Here is a 20,145-nt window from a genome sequence, read left to right on the forward strand (position 1 = left end):
ACTTCCTGGAGGTCTGTGCTTCTGTTTCCCTGCTTCCCTCTCACCAGTCCAACCCCTGAACCCCCCTGAGCCAAAAAAGGTTCCACTGTTTCCTTCTTTTAGCATTAATCTGTGTGTGTGGTTGTCAGTGTGTGTGTGATCTTTAAGATCTGCAGGTTCAAACGACTACTCTCACCACGGCTTGCCACTGAACTCACCACGAGGTCGCTGAGACACCCGAGTGTGTGCGCACAAGTGTGAGCGTGTTTGTGTGTGTGTGAGCTGACTCCCCTGATCTCCTGCTCTAATACCCTGAGGACCTTTGGTTCCTTAACTATAGGAGGTCCTTAGCAACCAAGCCCACACACACCCACATACAAACACAAGCCACACACACACGTGCACACACATCTTCAGAGGATATCAAAGATTAGACATCAATCAGTCTCACCTCTTGAAGTCTTGAAGAACGAGCACCTCATATGAAAGGTCAGTGCTCGCCTGGAGAGCGACGACAGAATCAATATGCAACGATGAAGGCGATGATGAGGATGACTGACAGAAGGAGGAGGATGCCAAAAACAAATAGGTTGAGGATGTTGATGGTAAATAGAAACAGAGGAAGAACAGAAGTGGGGATTTTTTTCCATGATCTTCCAAAGACAGACTTGTTATTTTACTTCTAATACAGATTTTTTGCATATGGGTTTTTATGCCAAGTAACCTCACTTCCTCCTCTGTGCCTGTTAAAACTATTACAGCTATGAGAGAGCTGCTTACACAGGTGACCCATGTGGTCTTTTTTTTTGTTTGGTGAGAGGGGGCTGTAAGTAATAGTGTGACAGCTGAAGTTATTGATGTGGGACTGCCATAGTGAAACTATGTTATGAAGAGGGCTACTAAAAGCGCATCTTTGTTGTATTGGTTTTTATATACCAAATTGTTTCTTTTTCTTCATCTGTTTTCAGTTAGAACCTGATGATAACATTTATAGTGAAAGAGAGCAGAAGGAGAAAGTGAAAGGTGCACTATTGCATAATATGGTTCTGTAAGTCATTAGCCTAATAACTTGCTCAAAATACTGCTTTGACACTTTCTGACTTTGCTATTTTCTAGTAAGCATGCCCCAGACCCTGAGTTTTGTTTTGACCCATGCATGACATGACATACACTTTGGAGATCCCTTCTGGCGAAACATGTGGTCATGTTGGTGGTCAATCATGTAGTGTGAAAACCACAACTTCAAGACCCAGATTACAAGACAGCAGCTCGGGTAGTGCAAGTAGTACAGCAGGTTACTCTCATGCACTGTTCGTACATATTCCTCCGGAAAGTGATGCAGCAAATTCCTCACATGTTCTACATAGTCAATAACCAGTCATTTGTGTATAATCCACATATATGGGAAGGCTGTTTTCACATGACCACTGCACTGATGAATTGTAGTATGATACAATGACTACAGTGATCTGACAAGTATGAGAGTTGTGTGGTTGGAACTTAGCTGTAGCCTGGCGAGCTAATATCAGGAGTGCATGAAATAGAGCAAAACAGTAGCATAAAACTGGAGCCTTGTGTTTCGTGGCTTTTTATCTATCTATCTATCTATCTATCTATCTATATCTATCTATCGAGTGTTTGCTTATTAAGTGATTACAGGTTTAATCAGGGCTTATTTTCATGTGTTGTTAAAGTATGTGATCAGTGCTTTGGCTTTTAATCAAGTAGCTAAGATCATAGAAGCTTTTTAACTTTTATATTTTAAATGCATTTAGCAGAGGATCCGAAAATAAAGCTTTGGGTCAAGTGTGACTCTCAAATTTGGCAGTACCAGTTCAGTTGAGATGGGTCAGGTCTTTAAAAATGCTCAGCCCAGGTTTGCATCTCAGTTTTAGGCCTGTGCAGAACTCATACTGAGCATAAACGCAAAGCAAACTGTTATCATCAAGGCCACAATAACTTTTCGAAATTGCAGACTCAAGAATAATAGAGTGTTTTCTCTTCTGCTGGTTTGAACTTCAGTGCAGTTCTGTTGTGCTGAACTTTGCTTGGCCTGGAGTGCTGAGTAACTGATTGAGATAGGAGCAGGGAAGCTTATCTCTAAACGCTTGGTGTTTGGATACGTATGATGTCAGACCAGTTCTCATAATGCTTTCTAGGCTGCGTGCACAGATAAGCTTTGGGATCTGGAGAAGGTAGAGACATATGCAGGTAGCAAACAAGACACAATTGAAATTGGAGCAAGAGAAAGGGCCCCCGTTTTCCGTTTGTTTGTTCAAGTGTGTGTTTGTGTTTGTGAGTGTGTGTGTGTGATGTTCTTCTACGCCGAGCCTACTTTAGCTCACCGTACTCCCTGAGCAGTGACCGGAGCAGTAAGCCCCCCGTCCAAGCACTTGGAAACTGGAACGAGGCGAGGAGAAAGAGGGGATGGATGGGAAAGAAAGGGAACGATGCGATGGGGGAGAAAAAGGATGGAGCGCAAAGAAAGGGAGGACAGGAGAAGAGCGGAGGCAGAGACAGACAGACAGAGCAGCAGCACATGGAACGGCACAAAACGGAAAGAACTGACGAACGAATGGAACCAAACGAAAGGAGGAGAAGTGTTGGATTGAGGGATGAGAGGGAAGGCGAGGCCACCTCTTCTTCTCCCTCTCCTCCTCTCGTCCCTCCTCTTCCCCCCGTGAGAATGCCGCCTGCATGTGTGTATTTTCTTCCTCGTCAGATCTGCCGCGCTTTCATTCGCACACAAAGACGGGACGTAGACGTACCTGGCACAGGGGGACGTGAAGGAGCTGGCAGAGGTGTGTGTGTGTGTGAGTGAGAGTGTATGTGTGAGAGAGAAACAGATAAAGAGACACTGGCTCACCTGCCTGGCAGACAAGGGTGCCTGTGAAAGGATGGCCTGTCTGTCTGAGATGTCCCACTTAACACTGACACACACTTAACCCGCTCAACACCCGCAAGGGCTCACTGTCTTCTGCCTTACTCTGTTTCCCAACACTCACATTATAAACACACTGCATCCACTCGATGCTGTTGTTTGAATATGCTTCTACGGACTAGTGCCATATTTTCTTTACTTCACTATTTAGAACTCATCAGTATCATTTTTATGTGAAGTAACATGAGGCCAGGGGTTGCTGTAGCACTTAATACAAAATGTTGTACAAACATTGAGCTGTATTTAAAGGGTAGGTTTAATATTTTTCAACCTGGGCCCTATTTTCCCATGTCTTTGCACCCAAGTGACTAATTGGAACAAATTTTTTTGAAATTGGTCCAGTACTGAGTGAGAGCTGCCAACCACGAAACAGGCTGCAATGTAACCACTTGGGGCAATATCGCACCATCAATTTACGTCCACTTAAAGTACGTGTTTTTGCCACTGACAGGCTCAGATTGTTAGTAAGTTTTTGACATTATGAATGGATCCCAAGATAGACAGACTATGTTTAACTGGAAACAGCCCAGAAATCACCATCACCAAACCCACCAGACCCCAAGTCATTAAACAGACATTTTAGCGTGTATAAAGCCACTATATTTTCACATCTAACTGGCCGAAATAAGGATTTATTTCAACCAAACCAGAGTTTGTGATTGTGGGAACAGTGGAAAAACAAACCAAGATGTTTTTTGTGAGATTTATTTTGTTTTAATGATTTCGACTGAAGTGTGTTTTACGGTGATAAAATCACTGTTTATTTAAAAAGAGTCTGGTGGGTTTGGCAAGAGCGATTTTGGGGCTGTTTCTGGTTGAACAAAAGGACCTTATTCTTTCACAAGAGGGTCTATCTCTGTAGGGATCCTGTCAATAATGTTTAAACTTTTAATAACAGTGTGAGCCTGTCAGTGGTAAAAACAAGCATGTTTAGTGGACGCAAGTTGACGGAGTACAAATGGTGAGAGTCGTTACATTGCAGCCTGTTTTGCCGCTGCCATCTGCAGTACTTTCGCTCAGTATTGGAGAAAATGTTGTTTCCAAAATCAGACATAAAAACATGGGAAAATAGCGTCCATGTTAAAAATTTCCAAACTTTGAATGATAGCTCACATTATCTGCTTTAGTCACTTTTGTAACTCTTTGGCTGTCCATAAGTGTCATCATAATTTGGTTCATGACTCAAATCCTGCAAATACAATGATATTTCCATCAGCATCAGCTATACTTTGTGTTTAATTTTGAAACATTAGCATTCTAACAAGCTTAAAAAAGACAACTAATATGGGAAACATTACTTACTCAACACCAGCAAGTTAATGTACATAGTTTTACAGATCATCTAGAGACTCTCAGATTCTCAGTCTTGTCTGACAATACTGTGAACATCACAAATTAAATTCAACTAATGCAGTTGTAGTGTAATTAAGTGAATGCAGAAATCTTATAGAGATAAATATTTTGAAATATAGACCCAAAGAAACCCACTGTAAACCCCTTTTCTAATTCAACATAAACATTTACAAGAAATAGCTTCCAGTCAAAACTTTTAGTTTAATACAAAACAGTAACATGAAAGTTATTAATGCACCTTTTTCAAATGAACATAACATTGAATTACCAGGTTGCCATACTTTTTTATATTTGCTAAACACAAACAAAAGCATGTGCTTTAACTTAGTCATTTTATGTACAAACAGCAATTATAAATCATAATTTTAAATCAACATAAGATTTTAATTTTAGACTAATCTGAATTTGCTACCACTACAATACAGTCTTCTCTTTGAATTTTGGGTGAATTAACTTCCGTCATATTAACTGATGCATGTTAAGTATAGTTGTTGTATTTTTAATAAGAGTTTATTTGCAAGAAAAATACTAGAAAATCACAAACTGTGGAGCAAATAATTGCAGCACTTACAAGAACAGGACTTTTTTTCTGGTTCAATAAGAATTTAGCCTAAAAAACACCAACGAGATAATGAATCCTTTTAACTGGGTGAGATTTATTGTGTAAAATACAATTTATGTGCCGTTAATTTCCTTTCCTTTTTTATTGAGCTGTAGAGTTTATCTCTAAAAAAAAATAAAATTGGCTAAAAAGTCAAATTAGTGCCCAGCAGCTGCAGCACAATGAGTTTTGACGCCGGAGTGAAAATGTGTCCATGCTAAAGAAATTGAAAGGGTCTGCAATGCGACACAAACAAACAATAAACAAGGAAGCAAACAAATTGACACATGAATACACACACACATACACACACACAGCAATCCGCTATGCTGCAATTAGCTTGTTTTAAAGGAAACAAATAACAGTAATTTCAACAGAACAGCATCCATAACAATTCACCCCTGGAGGGGATCAGCTATTTGAGCACACACTCACACTGGAGAACAAGATACATTCACACATAGGGACACACACACACACACACACACACACACACACACACACACACACACACAGTTGGGTACAAGCAGTCGTATTCAGACAGACAGGCACACACAAGGATGCACATGCATGTTAACACACACAAACACACACCTCCAGAGCAGCAGAGAGGGTCAGCTCAGTGTCTGAGTTATTACGCTACTTTGTTCTGCCTCAGTGGGAAGGCTACACCCCGCACACACACACACAAAGAATTATTATCACCTATCAACACTCAAGGTGCAAATATAAAAGGGTTGGTTTGATAATGGATTGAAAGAGATGAATGACAGATTGAGTTAAAAAAGATGGATGCATGAATGCAGAGAGAAAGCGTCTGGTCGTCTTTGCTTGTGTGCAGAAGTTTGGCCACGAGAACCGGCCTCTGTCTCTCCCTCTTTATACGTCCCCACTTCTCCGTCCATCTATCCATCCCTCCCTCTCTGTCTGGGTGTACAACAATGGCGTGAAACATCTGCGGCTACCAGGTAATTATGGCTGAGCCAAAACAGCGGGCAGTGGCACGCCGACGAGCTCCGGCACCCCGCAATTAGCCCTGCATCTCCATCTCCCCTCACTCTCCCGCTCCCCCGATGACCAGCACATTATCTCTCTGAAGAGACAGAGGAGAGTGGTGAGGGAGAAAAAGACAGACGAGGTATCTCAGAGGGATGAGAGTGGCGGGAGATGGGGACATTCACACCACCGATCTGAGTCATGCCTCATTTTCAAGACCTCGTTGTGGCTTTCTTTTAATAGTTTTTATCATTAATTTGACACTAAATAATTCAAACTGAAAAACTTAATATTATTTTGCACAATTAATCGCATTTGTAGAGGATAAAGGTGCTTCAGAACTCACAAAACTTTGCACATTCATCAGACATGATGACAAATTTCCCTTTCCATGTGTTCCCTTCAAAATGTACCACCCCCGCAGTATGTTTCACCTAGATGTATGAAAATGGACTAGCACATGTAACATCCCAGGGTATGTTGCAGCCATATCAGGAAGTCAGCCATTTTTGATTTTCTGAGCAATTTTACTTTTTCTTATTTTCATCATACTTTAACAAACTTCTCCCAGAGATTTAACCCGATTGTCCTGCCAATTGTCTTGCCATCAAAAGACCTTCCAGATAAAAAGTTTGAGTTTTTGTCAAACAATGACTGGGGCAAGATGTCATATTTGGGCCTGAGCACCATCTGGTCTGAGGAGCCTATTGAAAGTGAAGGACTTGTTATTATTTGGGCCAAATAATCAGATTTTTAAGGGGCTAAATGTGCACCAAAACTCACAAACTTTGCACATGCATCAGAGCAGTTGAAAAAACCTTTATATTTAACAGGTCTCATGCTTGGGTATGACAAAATGGCTTAATTGTGCACCCTCAAAAAAAGAAGAAGCCCCCCCCTACGGTACATTACAACTAGATGTGTGAAAATGTGGAGGCACTTGTAACTTAAAAAAAGTCTCATGCAGCCATACCCTAAGACCAACAGGAAGTTAGCCTTTTTGAATTTACTCTGCATTTTTCATGGGTGGATTACTGAACTGGCCTACTGGGCACAGGCCAAGGGACTTAAAGTATAAGAGGGCCCCCTTGGCCTTTACATGCAAAATGTCAGTCAAATCATCATCATCATAACGATAAAAAACTACACGAAAAAACTCACAACAAAGTCGGTGCATCTTGCTCCTGTGTAGGAGAGACTGTGGGGCCATTTGCATATCTGTGCTCAGGGGCCCATTTTCTCAAAGTTCACCGATGGCAATTTTAGTGTATTTCTTGCCAGTTACAGGGGTCATACTTTAACAAACTCCTCCAAGAGATTTAACTTGAGTGACTTCAAATTTTGGAAGTGCTATCAGAAGACGATGAAAAATTTGAATTTCGTCAAATAGCCTGGCTGCGGTGAGGTGTCAAATTTGAATGTTTCAGGAAGTGGTTTGTAACTCCACTGAACATAGTCCTATATGCCCCAAACCTCAGTTCCTTCTTTGCCATTTTGTCATGATTAAAGTAAAGTTTGGGGCTTTGGGAAAAAACAGGTTTATTTGTATTTGACAAGTCAGATGCAAATGTTCATCTTGTTTTACTTGATTGTATCATTTGGATTTGTTCCTGCCAATCAGTTCTATCAATCTCATATCTGATATGACTCTCCGCATAAAAAGCTGTTATAAATAAAGTTCTGATAGCGAGGAGGACGAGGAATGAAGCCAGACAGTTATAATGGAGCTCAATAGTTTAGCAATTCAAATTCAAATCCCAGTTTATTCTGTTTTCCAAAGTTTTCCATGGGGGCAGCTTCCCTCGCCTTCTCACATTTACCGTCCACTGTGTCTTCATTACGTGCGTTTGATTGGTAGGTGCATGAGTGTTTGTGCGCACACACACTTACATGTGTCGGTGTGTGTCTGTGTTAGCTCTCCTCTGTTTGTGCAATTGTTTGCTTATGCATGTGCACCCCGAGAGCGTATGTGTGTGTTCTGACTGCGGGTGCATTTTATGATGTGTACTTTTTTTCTCTTCCTAGTCCAGGAGTCCCCGTCAGGACCCCTAGGCGTCCCTGTGCCTGCCTGCCAAAAACGTCTGCATCTCCTGGACCCCCTCGAGGCAGGGGACAGCCAAATGTCACTTGGACCCTCTACAGAGTGGTGAGTGGAGGACAGGAAGAGGCGAATGGGAGAGAGGGGAGGGGAAGGAGGAAGGAGGAGATGGGGGACTGAATGAGAGGGGGACGAAAGTTAAAGAGGAGATGCGAGGAGCAGTGAAAAAGTTTGAGACAACAGGTGGATGGAAGAAGTGAGAAACTGAATCACTTTAAATTATGTTAGTCACACACATTTGCATGTTACAAATACAGTATGAAAATGCTGAGACTTTTGTTGGGAGCTCTAATGCTGCGATCCATTGCAAGTCAGAAGTGAATAATTTCATACATCCTTAATAATTTTTAACAGTTTAGTCATCTCTCTGGTTATTACATCAATCAGACAAAGTCCTCTTTATGACCTTTAAATCCACCAAGCAAAGCAGAACACGCAAATTTGGAAATCCCAGTAGTTTCTCTGTTAAAATACTAAGGAATAAATGTCAATGCATCAATAGAAGTGGAATTTCCAGCTTCTGATCTAAATGCATTCCAGTGCATCCACTTGTGAATACATCAAAGTCTGCAGCAAACTGATATTTATATGGTTCATCTCTTAGCTTCACAAGTATCTACAGAGGACCTACATCAATTATCACAGTGTCATTAGCAAAGAGAAACAGTGTATCAACACTACAACATACAACAGCTCAAAATTGCCCAAACAAGTGCCGAGTATAAAAGTGTGCAACACATCCTCCTGGAAAAGTTCATATCATAAGAAAATGAGCATACAACAGTTCGTATAATATCTAACAAATAAGCACCTCACGAATGATGTTACGCACTAAACATAAAATTGCTTAAAGTGTAGTTTCGTAGGTTAGGTATATGAAAGGAGTCATGGTGACCATGTTCCTTAAAACAACCCAAAATTCACTTGATTTTAAATGGTACCAAACATCAGTATCCCGTGGGAAGTCCTGTGTTTGTTTGACCCATCTACCACCTCAACTTGGCTCCTTACACAGACTTTCACTCTTTAACCTTTTAAAATATGGAACACGTTTTCTTGTGCTGTGTTCAGACACAACAATGATCTTGACTTCTTTCTAAAACATTGAAAAATAACTTATTATTTATCATTATTATATATTCAAAATTATTTTATGAAATTATTCAATTTATCAAGCACTTTTTAAAAGTAATTTCCTTTTTTTCTTTTATGTTTTTTTCTCATACTTTACACCAATTTCTTGCTAATTTTTGGGTCATTTCTCCTGAAGTTGCTCATTGCCTGCTGTCCATGTTTTTGAAAAAAATCCCGCCAATTTGCTCAAATTTCAAGGGGTTAGACTACTTCCTTCTTTACTACCGTCAGTGCATTAGTCACATGATTGCAGCCTTCCCAAATACACAAATTACTGGTTCATAATTACGTGAGTTACATATGAATGTGGTGCATTACTCATTGTAGGTATATATATGATCAGAGAACAAAGAGCTTGACAGCAGCCTGTAGTGTGAGCCACAACCAGCAGCAGTAAGTTTGCTGTGGAAAGGATGCTACATTTTTTCTGTCAATATCTTTAAAGAGTCTTTTAAACATTAAATTTTATTTCATTGTTGTCACAGCAGATATCACCACACAAACGCTGTGTAGAACACTATGCAAAGTGAAATAATTTATGAAAATGTCATTCTGCTTATTGCTCACTGTGTATGCTGCCATGTTTGGCTGACGTCAGGTGTGTTTATCTTAGCAAACTCGGGATAGAATTTAGGGATGCTCTTGGTGGGCCAGAACCAGCCCACCAAGAGGTCCAGTTTGGCCCTCTGGATGAATTTGCACACCTTTTACTGATGCACTTGTGAGGGCTGAGAGGTGCAAGGTTTCAGGAGCAAGTTAAAGGGGTACTTCGCAAATTTTCAACAAGCTTTGTATTAAATCAGTCTGGTTAGTATGCATAGTATGTATGAAGTGAAGGATACCTTCCTCCATAACCACTGCTTAGACATCCACCCCACATTACGATTTGAATTTCTATTCCATTGCACTTTTCTGTGTCAGAGGTCACTCTTTTCTGAGCTCCGAGTTAATATCAGCATAACAGTGAGATGTGCTATTTGGCTTCTAAACATCAAGTCATTAAAAGTGGAAAAAGCTACACAATAAACTTAATCCTTTTTATATATGCTCTAAATCAAGGTTGGAGGAGTTACAGCTTCACTCATTTTTATTTTTGTCACTGTCACCTAAAACCAACGGGATTTGTTCAGCAAGTTTTAAATTTCTGAAATGATTTGGGACAAATGGCTGCCTTGCAGGTAGAAATTCTGCTCAATCAGCAGTGTGTGTAACTCCCTTTTATTTCTCCGCGACGGCTACAGCTGTGGCCGAAGGCATTATGTTTTCAAGTTGTCCGTCTGTCCGTCCCATCCCCATAAACGTGACATCTCAAGAACGCCCGAGGGGAATTTCGTTAAATTTGGCACAAACGTTGACTTGGACTCAAGAATGAACTGATTAGAATTAGGTGGTTAAAGGTCACTTTGACACCATCTGTCACATTATCGTGAATGCAATATCTCAAAAAATTCTTTGAGGGTATTTCTTTAAATTTGAAACAAAGGACAAGGTCATTGCATTTTGGTGGTTAAAGTTCAAGGTCACTGTGACCTCGTCTGTCTCATTCTTTTATCACAATATCTCAAGAACACTTTGAGGGAATTTCTTTTTGTTCAAAGGTCCACTTGAACTCAACAGTGAACTGATTAGAATTTGGTGGTCAAAGGTCAAGGTCACTGTGACCTCACAAAACGTGTTTTTGGCCAAAACTTGTTAATTCATTTTATAATTGAGCCAAAAGGTCAAAGGTCAACTTCACAGTGAAATCATCGTGTAAACTGTAGGAGCAACTTGACTGCTTTGCTGAGGCATGGTAATTTTAGTCTTTTAACTCTTTGAAACCTGGCAAGACATCACTTTTCTTGTGCAACTTTAGACGCCTTTCAACACTGAACCCCGAGCAAATCGATGCACTTCCTTAAAAACCATGGGGAAAAAAAGGCAAAGAGTGACTTGGTAAGACATGGTCCATGAACTGTAAGAAATTGTTAGATTTAGAAAATCATTTTAAAAAATGTAGGAAAAAATGTCTCAGGGAAAAAAACTAGGGAAAAACTAGATGTATAATTATCATACTTACAGATTCAAAGTTATGTTTCACAATTATTATAACTTTTCACACACTTTTTCCGTGTCATTTTCTTTCTTTTTTAAAAAAACAAACAAACTTTTTTCTCACTTATTTTCAGGTAATTTTCTTGTACTTTTTCCTAATTTCTTGCTAATTTTTGTGCCATTTTCTTTCCCTGTTGCTCATTGCCTTCCGATGTTTTGCAAAGAAATCAAACCACTTTGCTCAGTTTTCAAAGGGTTCAAGCTGACAAAACTTTAGGGTGTAATGTTACATACGTATATTAGATTGTGTGTGCTCTCATATGGCAGTACAGTGTTGAAAGTTAAGTTGAGCAGTAACTCTGAGAGGTTGCTTTCCCTCATTCGCTGTGATTTGTTTGCTGTGTACGGTAATTAAATGGTAAATGCAGTGCAACAGTACATGTGGTGAAACACTTTGCATCACCACATGTAAAATCAAGCATCTAAATTACTTTCTGTAATGTTTCTATGGAAGTCAGTCAGGCTTACAAAACAAATGCAGCTTTTTTTTCTGTTGCCCAACTCCCCCATTCATCTCTGCCAGTCTGTGCATGTGAATGTTTCCCTTGCTCTTGTCCTTACACAGGGGGGACAAATGCGGGACAAGGACAAGATACATAGAGCATTTATTTATACAGTAGCCTGAGAATGATTTACTGTGGTCATTCTTAATAGGAAACACTCACTTCAGCTGTGCCTGTGTGTGTGTGTATGTGAGTGTGTGTGTGTGTGTGTGTGTGTGTGTGTGTGTGTGAGAGAGAGAGAGAGAGAGAGACAAAGAGGGGTATATGAGGCAGATGAAGGAACATTAAGGGATAAAAACATGTCTTATTCTGGGTCACAGCTGCTGAGATGAAAACACACACACACACACACACACACGCACACACACACACTTGTAACCTTCTGCTTAACCCTAATTCCCTGTTGGCATGCACACACACCCAGTGTCTACTTTACAAGTCCCCTGAGTGTCCTGTCACACAGGGGGATATACAGTATCGAACAGGGATGTACATGGAACACGCACATGAATAGAAACAATAGAGCGGCCTTCAGGCTTTTATTCACCGATTGATACCGCATGAACATTTCTGCTCTGATTTATGGGTCAAGTCCACAGAGAGAAAGACTGGAGAATGAGATTTAATTTCAATGTGAAATAATGGCACTGTTCATGACAGACAATAGCAGAAGCTCATTTATCTTAATAGAAATGTGCGGGCTCACCTTGTGTTTTTATGCTTTTTGTTTCATTCATTTAAATCACTTTTGCTACCAGTTTATGGTGTCTTCTACAGCAAATCTGTTAAAATGCTGGAATAATGCTGCATTAGAAAGGCAGGTAACTTAGAATTAGCAGTAAGACGGGGTGTGTAATTAAACGAGTTGTCATTCATTTACGATCCAATGCATAATTTAAGCAGCCGTGCACACGAGAGGAGAATGAACTGGCTGTAACTAGTAGCTCGCTCTCCAAACAGCACCTACACAGCAATTACGGATGAGAGATAGGTGTGTGTGTGTTTCTAGATGTGTGTCTCCAAGTTAATGGCTGTGTGGACGCGACAGTCTAAATGTGTTCATCTGTAACATTTTATCCTGGTTCACCTCACTCAGCCACTGTCACGCAGCAAAATACACACTCAAGCACACACATGGGCTCGCAAAGCAAGAGAGGGTAGGAGGGAGAGACAGAGGAACTCAGAGAGGAGAGAAAATGATCCGCCAGCGTGAGGCCATTTTCCACAGCAGGTAGTTTTCCCAAAACTCTGGAACTTTTTTGAGAATTTAGGGAATTTTTCCATTTTTTTCTCAACCTTTTAGATGGTTCATTGGTCACGGTGCTGTCCTAAAAATAAAAAGATAATGGCCAACAAATGCTTCACCTGATACGTAGATGGACTGAATAATGCTAATTATGAAAGGCAAAAATCATGTATACGCTGTTCAATGGCAGCCAGCTGACTGGACCAAGTTATGGACTGATACAAGTAAAAGACATTTTTCAAAAACACCTAAGTTATGCAATGTATGGTGAAACTCAAGAAATTGGGGTAAAAATCTTAGAAATAGAAATATATAATGGCAAACAATGTACTTTATATTTATGTCATGCTTTAGATTTTTTATATTTTCTTTATTAGATTTTCAAGAAACATAAATGATATACTATTTAGATGTACAAACATACACAAGGCAAAAATAAAATGAAATGAAACACAAATACATTATATATATAAAAAAAAATTAAAAATATATGAAAATGTACTTTAACAAATAAAAATGGTGTGGAAAAAACATTTTGGTTAATTGGAATTTAAAAAGTAGAGTTAGAGCTGGTCACTTGCATTGTACTGTTGGTTTCATACTTTAATGATTAATAAATAAGTAAATAAAAACTAGACTTTAGAAAAAACAAAAATAAACTAAAACAATATTGTATACACACAGAAATAACTAAAATAAAATAAAAATATCCAGGAAATTTCTTTAAATTCAGGCAACTGCTTCACAGAGCAAAAAAATGTAAACATAATAACGGATACAGATTTACAATAAAAGAGTAAAGAGATAAGATATCAAAAGTAAAATTAATTACTAAATGGTTCACATTTTTTCATATGAAAATCATAAAAAAAATAGCAACGGTGCAGTGTAAAGGTATAAAGATTATTTCAAATGATGTAAAAAAAATAGGTATGCAGTCGTTACAGGATGGAGTTGGCAGTGTAATAAAGGAACATAGTCTTTGTTAATTTGGTCAAATTTGTCAACACAACAAGCAGATGGAGGGATTTGTACATGTGTATATTGAGATTAGGATGCCTCCAAGACTCTACAATACTCACAAAGTATTGTGTTCATGTTATAATACCTATTCTGAACTTCTGTAATGTTGTCCATGCATAACAACACACATAATATTGCAGAAAAAAACAACCTCAATATTAACACTGGAAATAATGAAAACTAGAAATGAGACAACAACAAAACTGAACTGAAAACAAAAATGAAAAATGAAGTAAAAAATAAAACTTAGTGCAAAATATGAAACTATAGCAACTCTTGAAATCACTAATGTCCAATTTCATCCCATTATACAGTCAACATAAAGCAGGTATGCAGGTACCAGAAACATGCCTTTTAAGTATATATAATGAAGCCATATTCATTGTTGAACCCCCCTTTAGGAAGTCAAAGCTTTTAGCTGCAATTCATTTCTGTTACAGATGAAGCATTTATCTGATGTTTTCTGATGCTTTTTTCCCCCTCTGGAGTGACTTATAAAGGCCATCTTATAAATACCAACAAGACAACAATAACACAATTGCAAACACTGAAAATGAGAGAAATTTTTCCCTTCAGTGTGGCTAAAAGTGGATAAAATCAGCTATTTGTGCAGCTATTCAAGCCTGTGACTGGAATAGCATCACCTACAGACCCCAGAAAACGCACACCTCATTCAGCGTGGAAATATTTGGTGTACAAAAATAAAGGCTTGAATGGTGTTCTGGAATTCAATTAATCAGCAATTCGAATGTAGATTATGTTTATAAAAACATTCACAGTTAATTAAAATGTGCAAAGTGCCTCTTTTTAGCATTTTTTTTTATCAACTATTTATACCTTATTAATTAGGAAGAGGGCGCTCGGTATTAGATGTTCACTTACCTCCCCCTTGTGGACATTTACTGCAACTACATATTAGTCAGAGTTAAGTTTGAATGGGAAAATCATCTTTTAGATGTGCTGTTCCAACGATTTTGGACAATATACCTACAAAACAGAGTGATCTGTCTTTATAAGGGGGGAAGCAGGACTTCAAGACTTTGCCTTTAGGAGACAGCCCATTGGCAATGGATGAAGGACTCACTCTGAAGACTATTTATTTGAGATACTTTAGCCAATTTATTTTTTTTATTCTGTCTCACTAAAACCATCATGGTCATGTTAATGTAATTAGGATTAAATGTTTTTAGCATTTCTAGAAGCCATGCTCTCAGTTGTATTGTAATGAACTGAGGTCATGTTCTAACATATCTTTCTGGGCCTTTAAACCCAACTGATGAATTTAAATTTAAGATAAATCTTACTGTCCCCCAAATTTTTCTTTTTCTTTCTGAAATTGTTAAATTGTGTGTGTGTGTGTGTGTGTGTGTGTGTGTGTGTGTGTGTGTGATGTAATCGGGCATATTGCTGAGTGGGTTATCATTTATGAGGAATTGCTTTGGCTGTTGGTGCAAACATTAAACATACAATAAACATTTTAAGACAAAAAGAGGAAATAATAATGACGAAAGGAGGAAATAATAATAATAATAATAATAATAATAAGGCAGGCAAGTACTGCAAAACTCAAGAACTTAAACAGAACCATTATATAACAAAAATGTGCAATGTAGCTGTTTAAGAATAGGAAAATTGCAGTTTTGTGCAGAGATGTGCAAACATATTTAGCAGAGAATGTGCAAAAGTTCACAGTAATGTTTTAATTAGTTGTTGTTACTAAGATAACTTTGGGATTTTAGAAAGTAGTTTTGAACAACTTCAAATACAACAGGTGATTTTTTAAACCTCCTTCTGTGTTAATAATATTTTGCCACCAGTCCTACTGTTTACAAGATAACCACGGCCGACGTTGGACGTAGTTCCAATTCGTGTTGTGGGACCCTCTGAGGGACACTGCGCAGACTAAATGAGAAACTTTCACAAAGTTACGGTATATTTTTACATGAAACTAGGTAATATTTTACTATTCCAAAAGTCTGGAACATTATAATTTCATCATTGTGTTTAGTAAGATTAAATACTAAATTGTAGTCCGTTGTTACGTGAGTACTGAGAGATTTGGGATGTGGCCATGTCAGGGTGCTTTGCGTTCCACCAAAACAGGAAGTTTTCGGAGTTTACAGGCTAGCTAACTAGCCTGCGGGTACGTACGCGTTTTTTAATGTTTCAACAAGTGTTTGAATCGTGTGGACTACCTGTCAGTGACACTGGCGACAAATGATAAGCTAAGCATCAACTGTGAGTGCCTGTATCCATCGGCGTGCGTTTGTGGTGTTAACTCAAACGGGCACTTTTGTTTGAGTCCGAAGATTATCCGACTAGCTAGCCGGTAAGCTAACGTTAGCTTGGTCACGAACCAGATTAATATCTGTCGGTGTGATGTTCCTGCGTGATCAGCTACGTGCTTTGGTGTCGCGTCTAAGTGCTATCTAACGTACCTGGTGTTAGTTTTTTCGTGTTTACTATCTACCCAGCGAGACAGCACCGTAACATGAAGTTATGGAGGAGCGAAAGCTAAAGAGAAAGAGTCCCAGGACCTCCACCAGCACGGCGGCTCCGACCGGTGGATCTGGCCGAAAGAGTAGCGCTTCCTCCGGGGGACGGCACCCAGGCTATACCGCCGGGACCCACGCTAGCCAAAAGAGCAAAAATAGAAGGTAGCATCATGAAACTGTGATTATTTTAGTAATAATATACTCATATCATCGTTTTATCTTCCAATTTAGTTTGCTCATTTGATCTGACTATCAGAAAACTGCTATCACTCCTTTCTGTTTCTGCCTCTTTTCCAGGGCAGCCAGAGATAAACCCAGGCAAAATCTGGGGTTGGGAGGTAAATCTAATCAGAACCAGGGCCAGGCAGCACCTATCATCCAGCACTCCTTTCTGACTGACGTCTCAGATGTCCAAGAGATGGAGAAAGGCCTGCTCAGTCTCCTCAACGACTTCCACTCAGGGAAACTACAAGCATTTGGTAATTTTGACTTTTTCACAAGAATACACCTTGTTCCACATACACTGTAAATCCTGACAAGTTGATTTTACTTACAGACATCTGGAAAATCTTGAAAAATGCACATAAGTATCACTATTAGTATTAATGTATGTTTGGATTATATATAAATGTTAAGTTTGCTTAAAATTCAGTTATATTTACTTAATTTAGTGAAGTTGCTGTAATTTAAAAGTGACAAGTCCATGTTTTAGCAACTTCAGTAAATCAAGTTTACTGTTCTGTATATCTTTGTGATGCAGGTTACAAACTAGTCAATCATATTTGTGTATTCTGAAACATGTAAACAAAACAACTTGCAGATTTTTCAACTTCATCTTTGTCATGATTAAGTTAAATCAGATTAACTTGGTTCACAGACGTCGCTAACATTTAGAAAGAACAAGGTGATTTCACCTTGTTGCAACAACTTCACAAACTTAAGTAAACACATCGTAAATTAAGATAAGTCATTATATTTACTTTGCTTTTTTTAAGGCATTCAGTTTATGAGATTATTTAAAGTGAGATCAACTTGACAGATTCTGCAGTGCATGTATTAAGAGGAAAAGAACAGACATGCCTTACATCCAGAGGACAGTTCACACATAATGGTATCTGAACCCTAAACATATGATGCAAATGTCTAATAACTTTTGGTTTCCTGTTTCTGCGTCAGGCAATGAATGCTCCATTGGCCAGATGGAGCATGTGAGAGAGATGCAGGAGAAGCTGGCCCGTCTGCACTTTGACCTCTATGGTGAGGTGGATGAAATGCCTGAGGACCAGAGGAAAATGGCCTGCGACACCAACATGGACAAATTACTGCTAAATGTAAGACTGTAAACGCATAATTTAACAAATGTCACTCACGTTTGAGTCTAAAATGTTTGTGATACAGCATGTTGACCTCATTGTGCCGTTGCATGTACTTCACGTTGTCCTGGAGAAAGCTGTTCATTGATGTGGTGTAACATCAACATCCCAGCAAGGATTTTGCAGCTTATTCCTGTCCTAAGTGTTTTAACAGTTTAAGAGTTTAGTTAGCAGCTTGTTGCATGTTGAACAGGATCAAGTCTAGTCAGTGATCAACGATTGCCACACCAACTGCTGACATGAAACAAAATCAAATTCTTCTTTTGCTCCACAGCTGGAGGAGCTGAGTTCTTCAATGTATCCTTTTGATAATTACCATGTGCTCTTCTTAAATGTACAGTATGTATTTTTCTACCAATAGGGGTCTCAGTCAGAACAATAGCAAAAGCACAACAGTCTGCCATCTTTTCACTCAGTTTCTGCCATTTAGGTTCCCTCAGGTGTTAGTTGATCAAGAGGTTGTAACCAGTAGCCAAATTATCCATAGATGTCTCTTCCTCTCCAAAATAAATGGACCCGGGGATTTAAACTGGTAAAAACACTGAATAACGCAGTTTTGAATTGAAAGTGAGTGTTTCTCTGATGCAGTTAGGCTTGTTGTGGACAGGCTACAAGCCCAGCTCCTGCTTATTTGTTCTCTGATAATATAAGATACAGATGTTCAAAACATTGGTCTACTTGTTTTCACACATTTTAATGCAAAAAAGTTACATATAATCTTACTAAGACATCTTATTTGTCCTTAATAGCTTTTTAAAGACTTTAAAGCGAAAATACTGACTCTTTGTGTAAACGTCTCCTGACTGTCCAGCTCTGATCTTGTCAAAATCTTCAGATTTTTGGCTGTTTTTTTCCTTTACTCTCTTCTCCAGTCAGAAACTGAATCTAGCCGACTCCCAAGAGATCCCGAGGACCGCCAGTATGTGATTCTTTTCTCAACCTCATCTGACACAAACCCAAGCCATGTGGGGAGGGGGGTGCACAGGATAAGGTGGAGGTGAAGCGAGCTTGAGACACACATTTTTCTTAAGTATTGTGGCGGAGATAGCAAGAAAGCTGTTCACCAGCGTTCCCTGTCTGCACAGGGTGATGGATGTATTGTAAGATGTCACAACAGGGATGCACTAACACCTAAATGCAGTTGCTGATGTCAAGCAGAAAATAATTATCTTACTAAACAATAAAATGATGATTATTAACTTCCTGAATATATTTTCTTTTGTCTTATATTCAGAGTGATATAGAGAGATCCTGTACGGCACTTATTGGCATTGGTGCATTCCTGTCGTGGCTTATTTAAAGTCAAGTTGTAGTCAGTTCACTAATTTCCATACTAGATTTGCACAGCATTGCTAACCAAAGTGATACTGATAAAATGCACTCACCTTGTTTTTCCTACAGATGATGAATTTACAAGTCTTTGAAAGGACATCCTCAGTGTTTATTTATCAGCTTTGTTAATAGTGAACTTACTGCAAACTTGCTCCTTTAGCAGTTCTCAGATATGTATAAACTCTGTTGCACTTTGTCTACTGTCTACTATCACAGCTCAATCAGTGTCTATAACATCACAAATGTAAGACTTATCAGAATATAGAAACAGAAAATTATGTTTAACTGTTTCTCAGCATATAGCTTTAAACCCAATCATAGGTCTCATCTTGGAGACAATAAAACTCTTGAAAAAATTATATTTAATTGTAGTTAATTTTATTAAATAACAGTGAAACACACTGCTGTATTTGTAATGAGTACGAAAATAAGCAGTGAGCCCAGTTTGTGATTTAGCATCATGATTCCTTGTTACATGTGAGTGGCCTGATCTCACCTCCGACACCTCGCTCAGTGTTAAATATATTTGCACATATCCATGCAACATGCAGAGCGCACTGCACATTATCAGTGGTGTGTCGGTTTGACGCTGGAAAAAACTGATCAATCCAAGTGTTGACATCACAACCATGCCTTAATTTTTTTTGTTCAATCATGTTTGCCTTATTGGTTCTAACCTTTTAATTGATTTACGTAGAACAGATTTGAAATCTGTGTTTTGAGATATAATAATTTGATGCTGCTTTGATTGCAAATCCGACTTTATTTTGTCACTTTTTGTTTTAACCACTGTTGCAGGGGGATGTGGGATTATTTTGAAGTGTTTTAACTGTTTTGTGATTTTATTTTTGTTGACTTAATAAATGTGTTGTCTGAATCTCCTGACTACAGCATTTAAACCAGCCATTTTTGAAACTGTTCAGAAAATTACGAGATGCGTGAATGTCCGGGCGTTACCGCACTTGCAGACTTGCACC

At 38.9% G+C, this 20,145-nt stretch overlaps 1 protein-coding gene across 5 annotated transcripts; it reads left to right on the forward strand.

The window, feature by feature from the left end:
- Nucleotides 1-16,062: 16,062 nt before the first annotated feature.
- ccdc28a (coiled-coil domain containing 28A) lies at nt 16,063-20,045 on the forward strand. 5 transcript variants are annotated; one of them, XM_042513380.2, is made up of 6 exons: nt 16,063-16,297; nt 16,417-16,625; nt 16,761-16,942; nt 17,640-17,794; nt 18,111-18,133; nt 18,709-20,045. In XM_042513380.2, the coding sequence occupies exons 2-6, from the start codon at nt 16,468-16,470 to the stop codon at nt 18,761-18,763; spliced, it is 573 nt and encodes a 190-aa protein (XP_042369314.1). In that variant the 5' UTR covers nt 16,063-16,297; nt 16,417-16,467; the 3' UTR covers nt 18,764-20,045. The 5 variants fall into 5 exon arrangements, with proteins under 5 accessions (XP_042369314.1, XP_042369315.1, XP_087930337.1 ...); XM_042513381.2 differs by having other exon boundaries at nt 16,443-16,625; XM_088074211.1 differs by having other exon boundaries at nt 16,067-16,206; nt 16,443-16,625.
- Nucleotides 20,046-20,145: the final 100 nt, after the last annotated feature.

This window comes from Plectropomus leopardus, chromosome 24, assembly GCF_026936395.1.
Source record: "Plectropomus leopardus strain MGB_pleo_1.0 chromosome 24, ASM2693639v1, whole genome shotgun sequence".
NCBI lineage: Eukaryota > Metazoa > Chordata > Actinopteri > Perciformes > Serranidae > Plectropomus > Plectropomus leopardus.